Here is a 20838-nt window from a genome sequence, read left to right as displayed (position 1 = left end):
TGGGGTCGAACAGAGTTGGACATGACTGAAGTGACTTAGCAGCAGCAGGGCATCAATCAGGAAAGGATAGGGTGCAGAAATTTGGAAGGGCGCATGTGGTTAGAATCAGACAAAGGAGACAATATTGAACTCCCAAGTCATTCTGAGTCTCTTTTGCCATTGGAAGTAGCTTGCTCTCCTGTGTCTAATGAAACTAACTTTCTGTTTGAAAACCCTGTGATAACTTTACCTGGGGCAAATGCCTTGAAAAGGGTGCTCATTCCACTCAAAATTCACCTCCCCTGCTGTCTGTCTTTCAGTTCAGCTCAGTCGTTCAGTCGTGTCTGACTCGTTGCAACCTCATGGACTGCAGCATATCAGGCTTCCCCGTCCATCACCAACTCCCAGAATTTGCTCAAACTCATGTCCTTTGAGTCAGTGAGGCTATTCAACCATCTCATCCTCTGTCATCCCCTTCTCCTGCCTTCAATCTTTCCCAGCATCAGGGTCTTTCCAAGGAGTCAGTTCTTTGCATCTGGTGGTCAAAATATTGGAGTTTCAGCTTCAGCATCAGTCCTTCCAATGAATACTCAGGACTGATTTCCTTTAGGATTGACTGGTTTGATCTCCTTGCAGTCCAAGGGACTCTTAAGAATCTTCTCCAACACTACAGTCCAAAAGCATTAATTCTTCAGTGCTCAGCTTTCTTTACAGTTCAACTTTCACATCCACACATGACTACTGGAAAAACCATAGCTTTGACTAGATGGACGTTTGTTGGCAAAGTAATGTGTTAATATGTGTTACATAGAGTTGGACTGTGAAGAAAGCTGAGCACCGAAGAATTGATGCTTTTAAACTGTGGTGTTGGAGAAGACTCCTGAGAGTCCCTTGGACTGCAAGGAGATCCAATCAGTCCATTCTAAAGGAGATCAGTCCTGGGTGTTCTTTGGAAGGAATGATGCTAAAGCTGAAACTCCAGTACTTTGGCCACCTCATGCAAAGAGTTGACTCATTGGAAAAGACTCTGATGCTGGGAGGGATTGGGGGCAGGAGGAGAAGGGGATGACAGATGATGAGATGGGTGGATGGCATCACTGACTCGATGGACATGAGTTTGAGTGAACTCCGGCAGTTAGTGATAGACAGGGAGGCCTGGTGTGCTGCAATTCATGGGGTCACAAAGAGTCGGACACGAATGAACTGAACTGAACTGAATGTGTTGACAGAAACCTAAGAAGTGTGTGAGAATGGGTTTTAAGGGTGTTAAGCAATGAGGGTAGATTATAACTCTAGCTAGAGCCACATTTATTTATGGGTATATTTACTAAAGATCCCAGATTTAATGTGCTAAGAAGTTGGCACTAAGAAATCACTTGGTTAGCTAACTGAATTTTGGACCTAATAGCAGTCTGTACTTAATGAGGTCAAGATGCTACAGTGTTCCTGGTATCACATAGAAGAGAGAATCTAAAGGCTTAGTGTGATAGATTAGATTTATCATGTGCAATCTGTCAACTGTATTCAGTGAGAGGACCCAGAAGACAATTTCTTTGCTAAAACATTGAAGGGAGCACCCCATGCTTATAGAGGTTATCACTATTTGAGGAGGGGCTCCCTAATATCAGTGGGTATGATGGGATCTGGGCTTTCCTGGTGGCTCAGACCATAAAGAATCTGCCGGCAATACAGAAAACCTGGGTTCAATCCCTGAGTCAGAAAGATCCCTTGCAGAAGGGAATGGCTACCCACTCCAGTATTCTTTCCTGGAGAATTCCACAGATAGAGGAGCCTGTTGGGCTACAGTCCATGGGGTTGCAAAGAGTCAGACATGATTGAGCAACTAATACACACATGAGGGGATCCAGACAAGGTAGACGCAGCAGTTGTAAAGGGCAGCAGGGACCACCAGGCAATCTGATTTCTTGGCTAGCAGAGGTCTTTGGCAACAGTACTTGATCATAGTTCCTAGGAATGAAATAGATAGGAAACCTACTCCACTACTGTTGGGTTTGTTTCCTTTCTGATCTTCTAGTTATTTTATCCATTGTCAAAAGTATTGACGTCTTCAACAATTATTACTGAGTTGTCTATTTCTTCCCTCAGTTTTGTCAGTTTTTGTTTCAGGTATTTTGGGGCTCTGTTTTTAGGCACCTATATATTTATAATGTCTTCTAGATAGGTCAACCTTTTTATTATCATAAAATATCTTTTGTCTCTAGTAACAAGATTTGTTTTGAATTCTGTTTTGTCTAGTAATTCCATAGCCACTCCACATCTCTTATAGTTACTCTTGTATATCTTTTTCTTTTTAGTTTCAACCTATTTATGTCATTGATTATGAAGATATCATATAGTTGGATCATGTTGGGTTTTTTAAATTGATTTTTAAAAATCTGCCAAATCTCTATCTTTTGACTGCAGTGTTTATTTACACTTAATGTAATTGCTAACAGATAGGATTTACATCTGTCATTTTGCTACTTGTTATCTATATGCCTTTCACTTTTTGTTCTTGTTTTTCCACTACTGCTTTATTTTTGTGTTAAATATTTTCTAGTATTCCATTTTAATTCCCTTGTTTCTTTTAGTCTATTGAGTTACTTTTTCAGTGGTTTCCTTGGGGATTACAATTAACATGTCTACTTAAAGCAATCTAGTTCATGTTAATGCCAACTTAATTTCACTAGTATGTAAAAAGTTGCTCCTATATAGCTCCCTTCTCTCATGCCTACTTTGTGCTATTATTGCCAGATTACATCTTTATTTATTGTAAGCCCATAAACCTCACTTTACAATTATTGCATTTTGCAGTTGTCTTTAAAACATATAAAATTATAAACAAAATGTATTTATACTGTCTTTTTCATGTACTTACATAGTTTCCTTTACTGATATTCTTTATTTTCTCATGTGGATTTGAGTTACTGTCTAGTCCTTCCATTTCAGCCTAAAGGATTGCCTCTCTATTTCTTGTAGGGTAACTCTGCTAGGAACAAATTCTCTCTATTTTTGTTGATCTGGCAATGTCTTAATTTCACCTTTTTTTTTTTTTTTTTTTTTTTTTTTTGAAGGATTGTTTTGCTGGGTATAGATTTCTTGGTTGACAGCTTTAGTCTTTCAGCACTTTGCATATGTTATCTCACTGTTTTCTGGCCTCCATAGTTTCTGATAGGAAGTTAGCTGTTAATCTTATGGAAGATTCCTTGTATATTATGATTTGCTTTTTCTCTTGCTGCTTTTAGTACTCTGTCTTTTGACAGTTTGATTATGATGTGTTTAGATGTGAGTCTCTTTCAGTTTATCCTACTTTGAGCTTTGTGGCTGTGTAGATTAATTTTTTAAAAAATCAAATTTGGGAAAATTATTTCTTCAAATACTCTTTCTACACAGTCCTCGTCTCTCCTTCTAGGACTCTCATTATGTGTATATTAGTACACCTGATATCCCACAGGTCTCTGGGGACACTTCTTTTTTTTTCTTTCTTTCTGTTCCTCAGACTGAGTAACCTCAATTGACCTGCCTTCAATTGTGTTGATTCTTCTGCCAACTCAAATCTGCTACAGAGCCCTGTTAACTGAATCTTTCATTTCAGTTGTATTTTTGTATTGTTAAGCTCCAGAACGTCTATTTCTATTTGATATGTATGTATGTGTCTCATAATTATTTTGTTGTTGTTGTAAATGACATCTCTTTTTTTGGCTGCACTGTGTGGCTTGTGGGATTTTAACTCTTCAACCAGAGATTGAACCCAGGCCCTCAGCAGTGAAAGCATGGAGTCCTAACCACTGGATTGTCAGAGAATTCCCAACAGTGACATCTTAAATATTATAATGTGGCAACTCCAAAAGTCAGACTCTCCCCCTCCTCAGGCTTTGTTGTTGTTCTTGCTGCTCTTTATGAACTTTCCTAGGTTAATTCTGTAAAGACTGTATTCTTTGTGCATGGCCACTAAAGTCTGTGCTCAATTAACTTGCTTAGTGGTCAGCTAATGATTGGACAACTAATGCCTTCAACTAGTAAATCTCCTAGTCTTTTCTGAGGGACTGTGTATATGTGTGCAACACTGCTTTAACTTCCACTTCTTGCTTGCACAGAGCATTAAGGTCAGCTAGAGGTAAGTTTGGGGTCTTCTCAGGTCTTTTCTACATGTGCTTGTGGCCTTCTAGGGATACCCAGGAATGTGTCAGAGCTTTTCAAAGCCCTCTATGAATATTTCATTCCCTAGTTTTTCTTTTTGAACTTTTTTGGTTCAGCTTCTTTTTTAAAAAGTTTTTATTTTTTATTATATTGGCTGTGCCACACGGTTTGCAAGATCTTAGTTCCCACAACCAGGGATTGAACCCATGTCTCCTGCACTGCTATGGAAAGCTGGGTTCAGATGCTAACTCCTGGGCCTATCGGGGATTTGAGAGGAGAGTGGGGTGTCATGGCATCTGCTCAGAAGGGACTTTACTTATAAGAAACTGCGGATGCAGCTACCATGTGAATTAGGGGAACACCTCTCTAGTATAAGGTCTTGAATTCCTTAACTGGAATTTCTCCCACCATGGAATTAAGACTCTCCCTGGCACCAAAACACACACACCATACCTCTAGTTATCCAGGCAACACCTCTTGGATTCTTGTGTGCCCTTGAGAGAGGAAGAAAATCCCAACATTGCCTCAGATGGAATTTCTGCTTAGAGTCACAAATTACAGTGTGTGTTTTTTTTAATAATTGATTATTTGTTTGAAGGGGCTTCCCAGCTGGTGCAGTGGTAAAGAATCTGCCTGCCAATGCAGGAGATACAAGAGATGTGGGTTCACTCCCTGGGTTGGGAAGATCCCCTGAAGTAAGAATGGCAACCCACTGCAGTATTCTTGCCTGGAAAATCCCATTGACAAAGGAGCCTGGCGGGCTACCATCCATGCAGCCCCAAAGAGTTAGACACGACTGAGTACACACGTACTTTGAAGGTGTACCCAAAACAACTTAACCAGCCTGGTCCCCACATGTTTTGGTCTAGTGGCTAGCATCCTCTCTCAAGTCTGCTAGTCCATTTCTCACCTCCAGTTTTACTTTCAAACTTGGTTAAAAGGTGGCTGTTGGAAATTAGACCTTGGGTTAAATCTAGGTTCTGTCACTAGCTATGTGACCTTGGACAAGCTACCATAGTTAACTTTGCTATACCTGTTTCTTCATCAGTAAAATGATGCACTTCTTCTGAGAAATTGTTAGGAGAGTGAAATGGAATAATAGGGTGGTTTTCCAACTACATCCTGGAAAGCCTCAAATCAGACAATCTAGTGTTTTCCAAACTTCATTCACATCCCATCTTCCCAACCTTCAGACATTCATACACCATTTCTACTATTTGCTTAATCTTGTCATTTAAATATAACTTTCAAAATGAAAACACATTTATTCAAGAAGGACATTACCACAAACAGGAACTTACCCTAAGGTGGTAAAAAATAAATACAACAATGTCAAAATGATTGTATCTAATTCTCACTGGCTATGGTTTTAGGCCAAAGCTCTGAGCTCAAGGCCTGGACTTTAAGATAGGGGATTATCCCAGTCATAAAAGGCCTTATATGGCTGTGTATGAAATGTCCAGAATAGGCAAATCTATATAGACAGAACATATAATAGATTAGCGATAGTCTAGGGCTGGAGGAGAATGGGATGATTGCTAATGGGTACGGTTTGAGGGTGATGAAAAATGTTCTAAAGCTGACTGTGGTGAGAACTGCACAACTCTGAACATACTTAAAAGAACCACTGATTTGTCTATTTTAAGTGGGCAGATTGTATGGTATATGCTGTGGGACTTCCCTGGCAGTCCAGTGGCTAAGACTCCACACTCCCAATGCAGGGGGCTGGGGTTTGATCCCTGGTCAGGGAACTAGATCCCACATGCCACAACTAAAGGTCCTGCATGTGGCAACAAAAACCTAAGATCCCACGTGCCATAGTTAAGACCTGGGGCAGCCAAATAAGTAAATATATATATATGTGTGTGTGTGTGTGTCTGTGTGTGTGTGTACTTTTTTTTTTAAAGAGAGAAAGCTGCTAAATTTTATTTATTTTTTCTCCTTGAGGTAAAGGATGCAAAGATACGTGAACCAGGACCACTATTATAACTCACAATTACTTAACTCGGACAGATCTGTGAGTACCACCCCCCATCATCTCCCTGTGGTAAGCTTTTGCCCCTTTATGAAAAGATTCTAGTTGTAAGCACTCAATATTAGTTAATATTTCCCCAAACAGATCTGCCATTCAAGTCACAAAAACTTGGTTTATATCCTCCCTACTCCGCCACCGTCATGCATCATGATTGTGGAGAAAATCGCCCTGAACCTCACTTTTCTTACTTGTAAAATAAGAACATGCTCCCGAAGTTGTAGTAAGGAGGGGAAATATGCTGGACTGAGGATGATGGGGATATAGTAGTTTCCCTGGGGGTAAGTAATTAGAAAAAAACCAACGGTGATAGGCTAGTCCCGGGATCCTCATGCCGGCATTACAGCCATGGAGACTAAAGGCCCAGAGTGCCTCACATGCTGCCCCCAGGAGAAGATGCTGGTCAGGAACTCGGAGTAAGGGGAAGCGTCGGCACGGCTTGGCCTCGGTGACCCTGATCTGCCGCAGCTCAGACAGAGAACCGGTCACACACACCTCCGCTAGTTCCTCGCGACCCAGGGAGAAACCGCGCCCAGAGCGCCGGCGCCGGAAGTCCGCCCGCGGCCTCTCTAGGATGCCGGGCTCTGCACTCTGTGCCCTTAACCCTTGCGACGCCGCGGCGCGCTTTCCTGGCTGTCGGCCGTTTGGAAGGCGTGCTGCCTTCCTTTGTTTCCAGGAAGCTTCACCAAAGGCAGTGAGGGGAGCACGGCCTGTGGATCCAATTCTACAGACAAGGCGACTGAAGTCACTCGGCAGCTGAACCAGACCCCTGGTGTCCCATTTAAGGCTATCTTCATTGATTCCAACCGCCTCGCTCCAGTTCCCTCACCATATCTTAAAATAGATACAGTAAAATCTCAGCTGAGGTTATTATCGATACAACGGACTTTTACTTTCTTTTCTTTGGCACTGCATTTCCTAAATTTCCTAGAGTGCTTGCAATCCTACCAGTGATTTTAAAACTTAAAGTTTCGAAATATTATTCACTTTACAAAAATTTGGTTTCTATATAGGTTCTCAGGGTACATGATCTGCTCTTGGTTCACTCTGCTCCTGGTATATATATAGTAAGTCCCCTACATACCAACCAGTTCCTTAGGAGAGCTCATTCATAACTCCAGTTTGTTCCTAAGTCCAACAAAGTTAGCCTAGGAACCCAACTAATGCAATCAGCTACAGTAGTACTGTACTGTAACAGGTTTTTTTATACTTTTCACACACATAATACATAAAAAACAAATACAAAAAATAAACAAAACATTTTTAATCTTAGAGTACAGTACCTTGAAAAGTACAGTACAGCAGCTGGCATCCAGGGGCTGGCATCCAGTGAACAGGCAGGAAGAGTTACTGATTGGGGAGAGGATGTGAGAGATGGTGGAACTGAAGGATCGTCAGCAATAGGAGACGGAGAGCAAGCTGCAATTTCACTCATGCCTGACGTTGATGGCACAGGTTCTGGTTTCTTGCTGGATTCAGTTCTATCTACCCTCTTGAAAAAAAAAACAATCCAGTGATGGATTGGGTAGCAGCTCTTTCTCTCATTATTAGATGACCCAGTAGTGCTGGATAGCATCCTGAACAACATTCACATACCATTCTACGTTCAGGTCCTATGCCTCAAAAACTAAAACTGCCTCCTCAAATAAAATCATCTTGTCATTTCCAGCATGGTGAATCGCTTCAGTTCTTCTGTTATTTCTTCTTCCTCTTGTCTCTCTTCATCCTTCCTCTGAGCCTCTAATTCCATCAGGTCTTCATTAGTACAGTACAGTACAATAATTTCTCCAAGGGTTTCAGGAAGTTCCCAGGCAGCTACCATATCTGCACTCGTGGCCTCACCACTTTTCCGTTGTGAAGGTTGACTGTAGCCTTGAACTACAGCTGGCATTAAAGATGCACCCTCTGATTCTTTGCCCTGTTTCTTCTTCAAGCCTTCATAAAGGCTTTTTAGCTTTCTCTTGAATCAGCATTAAGCTGAGCAGGATTCGACACTGATGCTGATCCTGCATCCACACTCTGAGAAGTTTCTCCATCTCCTCCATCAATTTTCCATGTTTCTTCGACATTACTGTTGACATCATCGGCACAGCAGACTTCACTTCACACGTTCCATGATCTTGTCCTTGTTCTTTAGAATCCTGCTGATGGTTGAATGACTCATGTTTTAATCTTTTCACTTCGCTCCACTCTCAATTATTTTCACTTTTGTTTCCATCGTTATCACTTGGTGCTTCTTAGCAGCTACACTGCTGCTGCTTGTACACTTGGCTTCTGGGTATCCTGGGCTTGGAATAAAGATACTGTTCTACTGTACTCTGTATAGTACTGTACAGTAAAATACCCAAAAGCACAACCACTTGTAGAAGATGCGCGTGACAGTGTACACCAGACACGTGAACTAACTTACGTGACTGGACATATGAACACGTTTGCATTGTGGAAAGTTCGCAACTTGAAGGTTCTCATGTAGGGGACTTACTGTATACGGAAAAGATAATATTGGCTCCATGTTTCAGATGAGACAACTAAGGTCTAAATAGGGAAATGACTTGCCCAAGATCACACAGTACCCATCACCTGAATCCAGAATACCTCCATTCCTCTGCTGTATCCTGAACCCTTCACATCACCACAGCTGCATCCCAGAGCTGACTGGCGCAACAGAGGAGGGGACAGGCAGAAAAGTCATTGCCAACAGACAAATACAAGAGAACAGAGTAAGTTATGGTGCTCTGCCCTTGCACTTGCCCTGTGCAGGGAGCTGGGGGTCACCAACCAGTTACAGCCCTGCCTTCAACTGACTTGGAGAGTCTACCCGTTGCTGAGTATGCCAATTCCAGATATGCATTCTGAAACTGGGCAAACAATCACAGGATGGGTTTGGGACCCTCTGAGCCCACTGTGAGAAGGACCTGAGCTAAAACTCAATGGATCATTTGATCTCAGTAAAGTTATGGGTCTCCAAGAGAACAGAGTTGAATGCTATAGTAGAAATGTAACAGGAAAAGGAGTAGGATTTGCCAATGGAGAAAGGGAGATGGTCTTTCGTTCACTGATCACTAACAAACACCTACTACTTACCAATCACTACAGAAGGCCCTGCAACAGAAATGAACAACGTGGCCTTACTTTAGCACAGGAAGTGAGATGTCAAGTGAAAGAGGAAGTATGGTGACTAACCCAGAACCTGACCTACTCTGAGGATCAAAGAACCTCCCTGAAGGAGGTGAGTGCTAAGCCAAGGCCTGAAAGATAGGTAGGCATTGGCCAGGAAGAAAGAGAAGAGGAGGAAGAGAAGGGTTTCTCTAGCAGAGGGAAGAGCAAGGGCTAAGATGAGAACTAGTTTGGTCAGCTTCTGTGTGTTCATGGGTCAGATGGTAGAGAGCTCAGGCAGAGGGGTGAGAGAGGTGAGTGAGTGAAAGGCCCTCAGTTGTGTCCAACTCTTTGGGACCCCATGGACTATAGAGTCCATGGAGTTCTCCAGGCCAGAATACTGGAGTGGGTAGCTGTTCCTTCTCCAGGGGATCTTCCCAACCCAGGGATCAAACCCAGGTCTTCCACATTGCAGGTGGATTCTTTACCAGCTGAGCCACCAGGGAAGCCCAAGCGAGAGCAGGGCCATATTGAGCAGGGCCTGGTCTGCCACGATAAGGAGTTTGACGGGAGAACTGCATGGGCAAAGGTAGGTGGGAAAGAGCACCACGAGGCCCACGTGGCAGGTCAGGAATGAGGTAAGCACCCTGGAAGAAGAAACGAAGAGGCTGAAGAGGTGAGCAAGGACCAGGCCGGAGAGTTCAAACTGGCCTGCTGGCCATGCAAGTGAGCACGAACAAGCAGAGTGAGGCATGGAGGGGTGATGGGGACTGGAGGGACTGAACAGCACATGCTCTGCCTCCATGGGCAGCCAGCCCTCTGCTCCCCTGGGTGATGACCATCCTTGTTAGCAGACTCTAAGTCTCGGAGCATCTGCTTTGTCAAAGGAGGCCGGGAGTCCAGATTTTTATATGAAATCACTTGATTTTAAGTGCTGGCAACACGTTCAATACCATGTAAGTCAAGGGAAGTCCTAGCCACAGGCCACTGGTTCCCAAACTTTGCAGGATATCAGCATCACCTGTGGAGCTGATGCCCAAGTCGTGCCCTATACCACTGAAAATGTCTGGGGCTAGAAGCTAGGCATCAAAAGTTCCCAGGTGGTTCCAACAACCACTGCTGTCGGCTGAGGATATCCTTTGGGTTGCCAGACAAAGCCCGGGGGAGCCAAGTGGAGTTTTAGAGCTAGGGAACAGCAGAACGGTTTGGAGTATAAGGAAAATCAGCCCTTAGAAGGAAGGACGTGTAGTGTGTAGTGAGGAAGGGCCTGGGCCTCAAGGGGCAGTGGTGGGATCCTGCTAGGGTAACCAACCATCCCAGGTTGCCAAGGACTGAGGGATTCCTGGGAATGGCACTTGAAGGGCTAACACAGCGGAAAGTCCTGGGCAAACCAGAATGCTTGGTCACCCTAGATTCTACCTCTGATATAGTTCTGTCTGGGGACTGATGCCCCCAGATATTCTAGAAAGGGCCCTGAGAAAAGGCTATCCATCTCTCTGTGATGCCCTTATCCAGGGTTCTGAGTGCCAGCCTTGACATACTTGTACAGGGAGCTAGAAACAGCGAGAGGACTTGGAACCATCTGCTCTCTTTGACCGGCAGAGCACTCCCGGTCAAAGCCAAGTGTACAGCCTATAACCCAGCAACAGGAAGGAACAAACCACTGATCCAAGCAACAGTGTGGACGACTCTCAAAGACATTATGCTGAATGAAAGAAAACAGACACCAAGGAGTGCCTACTATAAAATTCCATGCATGTGAAGTTCAAGAACAGGTTAACCTAATCAAAAACAAAGTTAGAACGGTGCTGCCTCTAGGGAGTTGGGGACAAGGAAGAGCCAACAGGACACATTCCAGGGGGAGGCCGTGATGTCGTTGACAAGAGCTTGAATTATGCAGATTATATATTTGTTGAAACGCTGAAGCACAGTTAACACCTGTGCATTTTGCTATATGGATAGTTTGCCTCAAAGGAAAAGAAAAACCTGGACTCTAGTCAACACTGGACTTTAATTGACATATATGCCGAAGTGTTGAGAGGGAAGTATACCATTTTGTGCAGCTTATTTTGAAATGTATAAAGAAAATAAGAAAGATGGATGGATGGGTGGATAAGGAGATGTGGTACAGCAAAGAGAGTAAAATGTTAGAGCACCTAGGTGGTAGGTGTTATCAGTGTTACCTGTACAAGCCTTCCAATTTTGCTGTAAACTTTAAAACTCTATGTAATAAAATATTGAGGAAAAAAAATCCTCTAAATCTGATCATGTTACTGCTCTGCTCACACCCCTTCAATGGTTTTTCATCTCAGCAACAGTGAAAGCCAGGTCCTCACAATGGCCTCCAAGAAGGATGACCTTACACTCTAGTTATCTCAAGTTGCATCTGTTATCTGGGTATAACTGTTAATATTGGGTTGGCCAAAAAATTCATTTGGGTAAGATTCATAATCCGTAACATTATGGAAAAACTCAAACGTATTGGCAAACTCAATACATCTCCTTTTATCCTATTATAAGTTTGAATGACACGTTATGTGACTGACTTGCCTCTGTGGCCCTACCTGACCCGACCTCACTTCCCACCCCTCTCTCCTCCCATCCCTCCACTCCAGAGGCACTGATCTCATTTCCAGCCATGTGCCCTCTCAGGGCCTTTGCACTGGCTATTCCCTCTTTCTGGAATGTTCTTCACCCAGGTAACCACAAAGCTCTCCCCTTTACTTCTTTCAAACTTTTAATCAAATATCTCCTCCATAAGGCCTCCCCTGAATTTCCGATTTCACAATTGCAGTCTCCTCTTTCCCCACCTCCCTTACTCTATTTTTTCTAAAGTACTTATAATTTTCTACATAAGATCTAACTTACTGAAGATAAGTTCCATGAAAGCAAAGATTTATTTTCCATTAAGTCTATGCTGTATCCCCAGAGCCTAGAATAGTGCCAGGCAAACAGTAAGCGCACAATAAATATATGTTGCTATAATTAGCAGCTGAGTAGACAATGGATGGGTGATGGGCAAAAGCAAAACAGAGAAACTCACTGAGAAGCACCCTCAAAACACTGGGACCCCAAAGAAAGGGCCAGAAGGTGGGAAGATTATTTAGAACAGGGACTTCATAAGACAGAGTGCCTCATCGAATGTTGACTCTGACTTCTGGGTGCTCCCACCTTAGCCAACTCCTGGGACTGTGGGCCATTTCTGGGGAACCCCAGGGGGGCATGCTGGGAACGAGTTGGGAGGAGGATGAGGCTGAGGACCTGCGGGGCATCCCAGGGGAGATGCCTTGAAGGCACGTGGCCCTGATCTGGAGGTGGGAGCACGACTTGAAGGTAGAGACTTGGGAACCTTAATTCAAGCAGAGTCTTCATGAAGAAAAGAGCTAGGTCAGGAAATGTTCATGAGGGATATTTTAGGGGTTAGGAAAAGGAGAGAATGACATAGAGGAAAAGAATGGTGGGGCACTGGAGGCGAGGGCCCAAGAGCCAGGGGTGAAGAATTTCCAAAAAGAGAGTGTGGACGTGGGGAGGGGGCAGGGAGGGCATGGCAAAGGGGATGATCGGGGTGTGCCTAGGGAAGAGGTGGCTTTTCAAGTTACAGAGTGGTTACAGAAAGGGTGCAGGCAGGCTTGGGCCAAGGGGCAGATGCCCAGAGCCTGAGGCCTTGGGCCAGGAGAGGGATAGGAATGGGGGAGACTCAAACTTTAGCCTTTCAAGGCTACTTGGAAATAACTTCTTTCCCAGTCTCACAGGCAAGTGAGTCTCTGCCCTCTACCCCTACTGCTGAACATCCTCATCTATAACATGGGCTAACAAAAGCCATTTATTGAGCACTTACTATGGACCAAGCCGAGAACTCTCTCTCCATATATCCATTCAATCCTCACAATCATCTCACCAGACTGATATTACTATTATCTCCACTGTACAGATAAAACAACTGAGGCACAGAGAGGTTACATCACTTGCTCAAGGTCACAGACAGAATGAATGGAAATGCTGAGATTCAAACCCAATTCTGAGCCTTAATACTGTACTAATCCATACAAAGCACTTTACAGAGCACTCTGGTTACCCCATGGGGTGATACATGAGATGACCCACACATCCCCAAAATGGTTGAGATTATTACCACATGCATGGCCCTCCAAAGATGTCCATGCCCTCTCTCTGGAACCTGTGACGATGTTACTTTACATGGCAAATAAGATTCTGCTGATGTGATTACATTAAGAATCTTGAGATGGTAAGATTATCCTAGATTATCCCGTAGGACCAGAGTCTTTAATAGAGGGAGGCAGGAGAGTCAGAGAAGAAAAGGTGACAATGGAAGCAGAGAGAGAAAGGGAGTTTGGAGGATGCTACTCTTGCTGATGGATTTGAAGATGCAGCAGGGGCCACAAGACTTGCAGTGGACTGCAGAAGCCAGAAAAGGCAAGCACACACGTTCTCCCCTATAAGCCCTGGAAGGAATGAGCCCCTGCTGACACTTTTATTTTAACCCACTGAGAGTAATTTTGGAAATCTGTCCTCCAGAATGCTAAGGTAATAAATCTGTGTTGTTTTAAGCCACTAAAATTGTGATAATTTGTTAGGTGACAACAAAAAATGAATATACCACATCACTGCACACCTGGCTCCCCTGGCCAGCCCGGCTCAAATAGTATTACTACTGCAGCTGCTATCAGGAAATACCCCTAAATTTTTTAAAAAGTTCTTCAAAGTTTCAATGTGGTCTTCTCTGAACCTCAGTCTCTTCCTTTGTTAAAAACAGGACTCTGACTCTGACTCTCTGGCAGGCATAGAGTGAAGGTTTCTTATGTTATTTGAAGGTTCTCACAAACCATTGCAGCAGATGAGGCCTAGCTATTGTCCCCATTGCTCAGATGAACAAACTACAGCTCAGAGAGGGAAAGGAGCCCAGCATAGAGCCATAGGGCTAGTGAGTAACAGAGCCCGGACTTCTGACTTCAGATATACCATGCTGAGGTGCATGGCTCAGAGTCCAGCTCACGTGCCACCTCCTCAGAGAAGCCTTCCTGGAAAGCCTCAGCTCATTCATTCATTCATCAAATAGTTACTATGATTGTTCTATGCCGAGTGTGCTGTTAGGCATGGCTGGGACCAAGTTCTGCTCTCAGTGGCCCACAGCCTAGTGGATGAGACAGATGTACAAACCCACCGTCCCCCAACACCCTGATCAATACTGAGACAAAGGGAGAGAAACACACGGGGTGGTGGTGTGGGGGCCCAAACGGTGGGAGAAACTAAGCCTGCAGTCAGGGAAGACTTCCTGGAAGAGGTGGCCATTGAGATGAGGACAAGGAAGATTCCACTAGGAATGTGGGCAGGGGTCCACCGGAGGAATGGCTGACCAGAGGCAGGGAGGCACCAGACTGTAACTTCCTCAGGGCAGGGAACAGGTTGGGTCATCGCAGGCCCCAAAATCCCGCGGGGCCTCCATGTTCCTGTGTGTGAATGGGACTCACACTCCTAGCAGCCCAGAGCTTTGGTAATTGCTGGGCCCGGGCAGGGCTGAGCAGGAAGAAAAGGGGTCCTGGGGATTCCCAAGAGCAGGACAGCCAAAGGCAGGGTCAAAGGTAAGGGGGACAAGACAGAGTGGAGAGAGGGTAGGGGAGGCAGGGTCCTGGCTCGAACCCCCCTTCCATGTCTGACTCAGGGTGTAGCTATAGGTAGATCCTCTTAGAGCCTCAGTGACCCCCTCTGAGAATTGGAGCATGAGACAAAACTGTCTCCAAAGACCCTCCCCAGCCCTGACGGGGAAACGACATGACACAAAATTACAAAAGGGTCTTTATTTGTAAAAAGCCAAAGGGGCCCCCGGGGCGACAGGACAGGCAGGCCGGCTTCTCAGGGGTCAGGGGCATTTGGGTAGATGCGCTTGAGTGGGGGGGCGCCCTCCGAGTCCTCGGGATCACCCTGGGCTGCCTCGGGGACAGATGGCACGGGCTCAAAGACGGGGTAAGCTTCAGGGGCCTGGAGAGGAAGGGTGGACAGGCGTGAGCTCCACCCCAACCCAAGAGTGCAGGCTCCTAGCCCTGCCTTCTCCAAAGCCTCCACTCCACTCCCTTCCCGGACTCGGGAGTCTAGCCCAGGGCCGGGGCCCCAGGATGCAAAGTGTGTGTATGCTAAGTCGCTTCAGTTGTGTCCGACTCTGTGCAACCCTATGGACTATAGCCCACCAGGCTCCTCTGTCCATGGGGTTCTCCAGGCAGGAATACTGGAGTGGGTTGCCATGCCCTCCTCCAGGGGATCTTCCCGACTCAGGGATCGAACCCAGATCTCTTATGTCTCCTGCATTGGCAGGTGGGTTCCTTACCGCTAGCGCCACCTGGGAAGCAGAATAAGTAAGGCGCCGGAAACAACTACACTGTTTTGGGGGAAAGAAGTTGATAATTCTGGAAAACGTATTACACGGTAGTCCTTGCAGGAAAAGTCAGAAGTTTGTGGGAGACTTTTTAAAGCTGTTACATCCTTAGGATTAAAAAAAAAACTTGAAGGTGCACCACGATCTTTTCAGGTTTTTAATGGTCTCAAGTTAGCCCCCATCCAGCCTGGAGGATTTTGTTTCTAAAACACCCTTTTCTTTTCAGTCCCAAGAACCCAGCCTTTAGCTGTATCCAAGGCCTACATTTCCCACCTTGACCTCAAGAGTGCAGCCCTCAAGCTTTTAGCGACCCCACAGCTCCCCACTCCCTCCAAGACCTGGGAGTCCAGGTGGCCACTCTCACCTCAGCCTCCAACAATTCTGGAACAGGCTCCTCCTTGGTCAACATAGGGGGTTCATCCGTGCTGCCCGCAGGTATGCCCCCAGGGTCTGAAACATGAAATAAACAGACGTTCCCTGAGCCACTGCAGAGACCAGGAGGGAAACCCATGAGTCACATAAGCCTGTGGGCTATGGGAGCACTGAGTGGGGAGCCAGATCCCTGGCTGCAACCCAGAAAGAAAACACAGGAAGGACATGTAGGTGGGATCTTGACAGGTGAGTAGATTTGATCAGGTAGACAAATGCAGAGCTGGAGTACATTTCAGGTAGAGGCAACAGAAGCTTGGCAAGCACAGATCTGGGTGTTGGACTCCGTGCGTGTGTGCATGGGTGCTAAGTCACTTCACTCGTGTCTGACTTAGTGCGACCCTATGGGCTGTAGCCTACCAGGTTCCTCTGTCCACGGGATTCTCCAGGCAAGAATACTGGAGTGGGCTGCCATGCCCCCATCCAGGGGATCTTCCTGACTCAGGGATCAAACCCATGTCTCTTTATGTCTCCTGCATTGGCAGGTGGGTTCTTTACCACTGAGCCATCTGGGAAGCCTGGGGTTGGACTACTTGGGTTAAAATTCTGACCTTGGGCAAGTAACTTTATTTCTCTAAGCCTGTTTTCCTGTCTGTAAAATGGGGATGATTATAGTAATGACTGGGCTCCCTGATGGCTTAGCGGGTAAAGAATCTGCTTGTAAAGCAGGAGGCACAGGAGATGCCGGTTCAATTCCTGGGTGGGGAAGATCCCCTGGAGGAGGACATGGCCACCCATTCCAGTATTCTTGCCTGGAGAATCCCCATGGACAGAGGAGTCTGGTGGGCTAAAGTCTAAAGGGTCGCAAAGAGTTAGATACGACTGAGTGACTACACCACATGCATAGTAATTACCACACAATACTGTTGTAAGGATTAAATGAGACAGGAAAAGCCATTAGCACAGGGCCTGGCACAGAGTAAGTGCTCAATAAATGTGAATTATTGTTTTTATATTAGTACAGGTACAAAAGTGTGTGGTATTATCTAGACATGGAACATAGGCCCAAATCAGGGTGTTCTTGGATGGGAACAATGAGGTCAGCAGGGGACAGTTCATGAAGGGCCCAGAGTGCCAGGTTGAGGAGTCAAAGGTCATAGGGAGTCACTGAAGGCTTTGCAGCAGGAAAAGAACCTTGTCAAACTTGTGCTCACTGGGGGTACGACTGGAGGAGGGGAGATCCCGGAGGCTGGAGCCAGGTGTGGGTGGGAGAGATGACAGAGCTGGGGAGGCAGGGGAAGGCAAACACACGGGGGAAGTGAATCTGACCAGAAAGGGTACTGACTCTAGGGGAGGACACATGAGGAGGACTCATGCCCAAGATCCTAGCTCATTGGCTATGTGTGCTTAGGTAACTTACTTAAACTCTCTGAGTTTTGGTTTCTCGTCTATAAATAGAGACCATAACCCTCATAGGGTTGTAGTGAAGATTAAATGAGATAAAACATGGAAAGTGCTTAGCTCAGTAAATATTAGCAGTTATATTACCACTTATTATTAATCACTCTTATGATTATCACAATTATTTTATCGTGCATGCATGTTCAGTCGTGTCCAACTCTTGGGGATCCCATGGACTGTAGCCCACCGGTCTGTCCAGGAGATTATCCTGGCAAGGATACTGGAGTGGGTTGTCATTTCCTTCTCCAGGGGATCTTCCCAACCCAGGAATTGAACCAGGGTCTCCTGCATTGGAGGCGGAGTCTTCACCAGCTGAGCTACCAGGGCTGCTGTTGTTCAGTCACCCAGTCATGTCTGACTCTTTGAGACCCGATGGACTGAGCCACCAGGGAAGGCCCAGCAAATACTTATTGAGCACCTACTATGTGTTCCATGGTGTTCTGAGGATAACACCAGTGAACAAGGTCAACGTGGGCCCAACAGTCAGGAAGCTGACATGAGGTGGGAAAGAAAGCTATTTAACTAGTACAAAGCTAAATCTACATGAAAATCTCAGACAGTGATAAGTTATCCACAGAAGCTAAGAAGCCAGAGAAGGAGAGACTGTCCCTAGAGGAAGGGCGGTGACTTTCCACAGAACTCAGGGAAGCATCTTAGGAGGAAGGGCTGGCAGAGGGGCAAGCTGGTGGCTCCCACTTTGGAGGGGAGAGGGCTCAGAAGAGAGGGCTCCTGCGAGGCGCCTGGTCCTACCTCTCTCCTGGCCCAGCTGTGGGGGCTGAGCATCCTCTGGGACCCCTTCCGGTGGTCCAGCAGGTGACACAGGGCGGCTGGGCTGGGGGGTGCCCCCAGGGCTGGGCTCCGTGCCCTTCTGCAGAGAGCCTTCTGAATGGAAACTCTGGTTACTGTTCTCATCTGTGGGGGAAAAAAGCCGAAAGGGTTGGGCTTGAGGCCCCAGTCCCCTCCCTTAATGCCCACAGCCCCCACATCCCAGCATCCCTACCTACCATTGAGATCCAGCAGGATGAGAGGGCCGCCCCCTCGGGGACTGGCGCCCCTGCCCCTCCGCTCCCGGCCTCGGGATCTCTCTGCCCCTCCACCTGCCCTCCGGCGCTCCTGGGGGTTAGAGGGCTAAGGGTCAGAGGCAGCTTTCTGGTTAGCACTTGCCAAGCCCCCACTGTACAAATAAAGAAACTGAGGCAGAGAGAAGCGGAAGGCCCTGCATGAGGTGACAGGTTGTGCACGCTGGGTTAGTTCTTGAACCGGGGAGGTGGGGGCAGCGGGGGACCGAGGTCTGGTCGGGGGGGAGGGGAAGAGGAGGAGTTGCTATTAATTGTTAACATCTGTCTGTGCTCCTGCATTTGAGCTCTGAGTGGAGACTGGAGGTGGAGGCCAGGGTTGGGAGGGGCTTGCCCGAGGTTACACAGAAGAAGGGCCTGGGACGGGGGTGGGGGGAGGGGGGGGACTTGCTCACCTCCTCCTGGGGGTCCACCACTGGCACCCACTTGAAGATACGAAGGGAAGTGTCGCCCACAGTCACCCAGCGCTTCTCCCTGTGGGACAGTGTGGGGATTGGGTCAGAGAGGCCTGAGGGGAGGGCCACCCCGGGAGCGGGACACATCTGGGGATACCCCGAGATATGCGGGTGATGCCCTGATGGAAGGGGCACTTTTGCTAAGAGGACATAGTTGGAGAAACCCTGCAAACCCGAGGGCACAGATTGGCGGGGGGCGAGGCGGGGTTGCTTCTAGAGAGAGTGTGACTTGGGGTCGCGGCTCTGCAGACCCCTGGGGTATACACATGGAGAGCTCGGACTCTGAGGCCGGCTGGGGACCTTAGCAATGAAGATCCCCGGGCACACTCGCGGGAGGAGTGTCAAAGCTTCAGGGGGCGGGGCATAAACGGGGGCTCCAGCTTCGGGAGGGCAGGACTGGGGAACACGCTTTGTAGACCCCAGGGTGTAGCCAGAAGGAAGATAGAGACCCGCAGCTCCGGCGCGCAGCTGGGCGGCACACCTAACAGCTGGGGGCCACAGCTGGCGAAGCGGGGGTAGACTTATATGGGGGAGGAGTGGCCCCCCGGGTCCCGTCCCTGGCCCCGGGGCAGCGCTCACCATCTCCGGACCTTCTCGATGGTCGCCATCACCTTCTTGATGTCATCCTTGGCCCGGCTCCGGGTCTCGGCCCGCACGGTCCGGCCGGCCATGCTGGCGAGGCTGGGGCCCAGGCCGAGCCCGCGGCTGGGCCGCCTCCCGTCCGGCGGGCTCAGGCTCGGCGCCAGGCCGGGGCGCCGCTCTCTCAGCCCGTCGTCCCTCCGGGAGTTGGTCGCGCCCTCCCTCGCTCCCCCAACGCCTCCGCGAGTCCCCGCCCCGCTTCCTGCCGCCGCGCCCCGCCCCGGCCCGTCCCCGGAGCGGCCGGGCGGCGCGGGCGGCCAGAGCCCAGGCCTGGAAGTCGGCCGGCCCCGCCCCAACCGGGCCCGCCCCCTCGGGGCACCCGGACGCGCAGCGCCCCCTGCCTGCCGCCGAGAGGCAGGTTGGGGGCAGCTGGGCGACTGGACGCGCGCGGCGGGGCTGCGGCCGTGCGTTCAAGCCACGTGGGCGCCAGGGGGCGCGAGAGGGTCAATGTCCCGTGTGAGACCGCTGCGCGTGGGGACGTCCCTGGGACGCTGTGTGTGTGTATGTCTCCCTCGCCAGACTATCAGGTTCTAAACTGTTCTACTACCCCTTCATCCATTCATTCAACAGTCTGAGTGCCAATTACGTGCCTGACACCGCATATAACTGATTCTTCACCCACCAGAACGGCTAAAATGAAAACGATGAAACCTACCAAGTGGAGGCGAGGAAGTAGGGCAACTAGATCCCTCTTGTTTCCGGGGGAGTGTAAATTGGTAGAGATACTACTTCGAAAAGCTGGCGGTTTTTCAGCGGAACTATGATCCAACAGTTCCACTCCCAGGTCGTTAACAGCCAACAGAAATGCGTGGGTATGAGTACCAAGGGGCCTGTCCTGGAATGTTCATATCTCCGTAATAGCCTCAGACTGGAAACAACCCATCGACAGGGGAGTGGAAAATGAATTGGAGCCTGTTTACACCATGGAGGACCAAGCAAGAAGGCTGAGGTCCTGCTACCCCCAACAATGGAGACAAGTCTCATGAAAGGAGTAGGATACAGAAGTACACCATTGTATGATTTCATTTACATGAAGTTCAGAACCGACAACATCAATAAATGGTGTGAGAAATCAGGCAGGCGGTCACCCATGGGACTGGGAGGGGCTAAGAGGAGGGTTCTGGGAACGGGTCATGCTCTGTTTCTTAATCTGGTGCTGATTCCCAGGGCATGATTACTCTTGGAAAATTCGTTGAGCTGTAC

The 20838-nt window shown here is 47.7% G+C and overlaps 1 protein-coding gene across 3 annotated transcripts in view; it reads right to left on the bottom strand.

Moving 5' to 3' along the window:
- BCL7C (BAF chromatin remodeling complex subunit BCL7C) overlaps window positions 1-19921 on the bottom strand; it is a 33383-nt gene extending 13462 nt beyond the window's left edge. The window contains exons 1-6 of one of the 3 annotated variants that reach the window (XM_070362124.1): window positions 19576-19902; window positions 18937-19015; window positions 18470-18578; window positions 18216-18377; window positions 16000-16085; window positions 15049-15244 (exon numbers count right to left, since the gene is read on the bottom strand). In XM_070362124.1, the coding sequence (XP_070218225.1) occupies window positions 15119-15244; window positions 16000-16085; window positions 18216-18377; window positions 18470-18578; window positions 18937-19015; window positions 19576-19667 (654 nt within the window). In that variant the 5' untranslated portion in view covers window positions 19668-19902 and the 3' untranslated portion in view covers window positions 15049-15118. Of the gene's footprint in view, window positions 1-15048; window positions 15245-15999; window positions 16086-18215; window positions 18378-18469; window positions 18579-18936; window positions 19016-19575 lie in introns of those variants that run through there. The other 2 variants (XM_070362126.1, XM_070362125.1) reach the window with 2 other exon arrangements.
- Window positions 19922-20838: the final 917 nt, after the last annotated feature.

This window comes from Bos mutus, chromosome 25 (genome assembly GCF_027580195.1).
Source record: "Bos mutus isolate GX-2022 chromosome 25, NWIPB_WYAK_1.1, whole genome shotgun sequence".
Taxonomy (NCBI): Eukaryota; Metazoa; Chordata; class Mammalia; order Artiodactyla; family Bovidae; genus Bos; species Bos mutus.
This window is presented reverse-complemented; position numbering and strand designations above follow the sequence as displayed.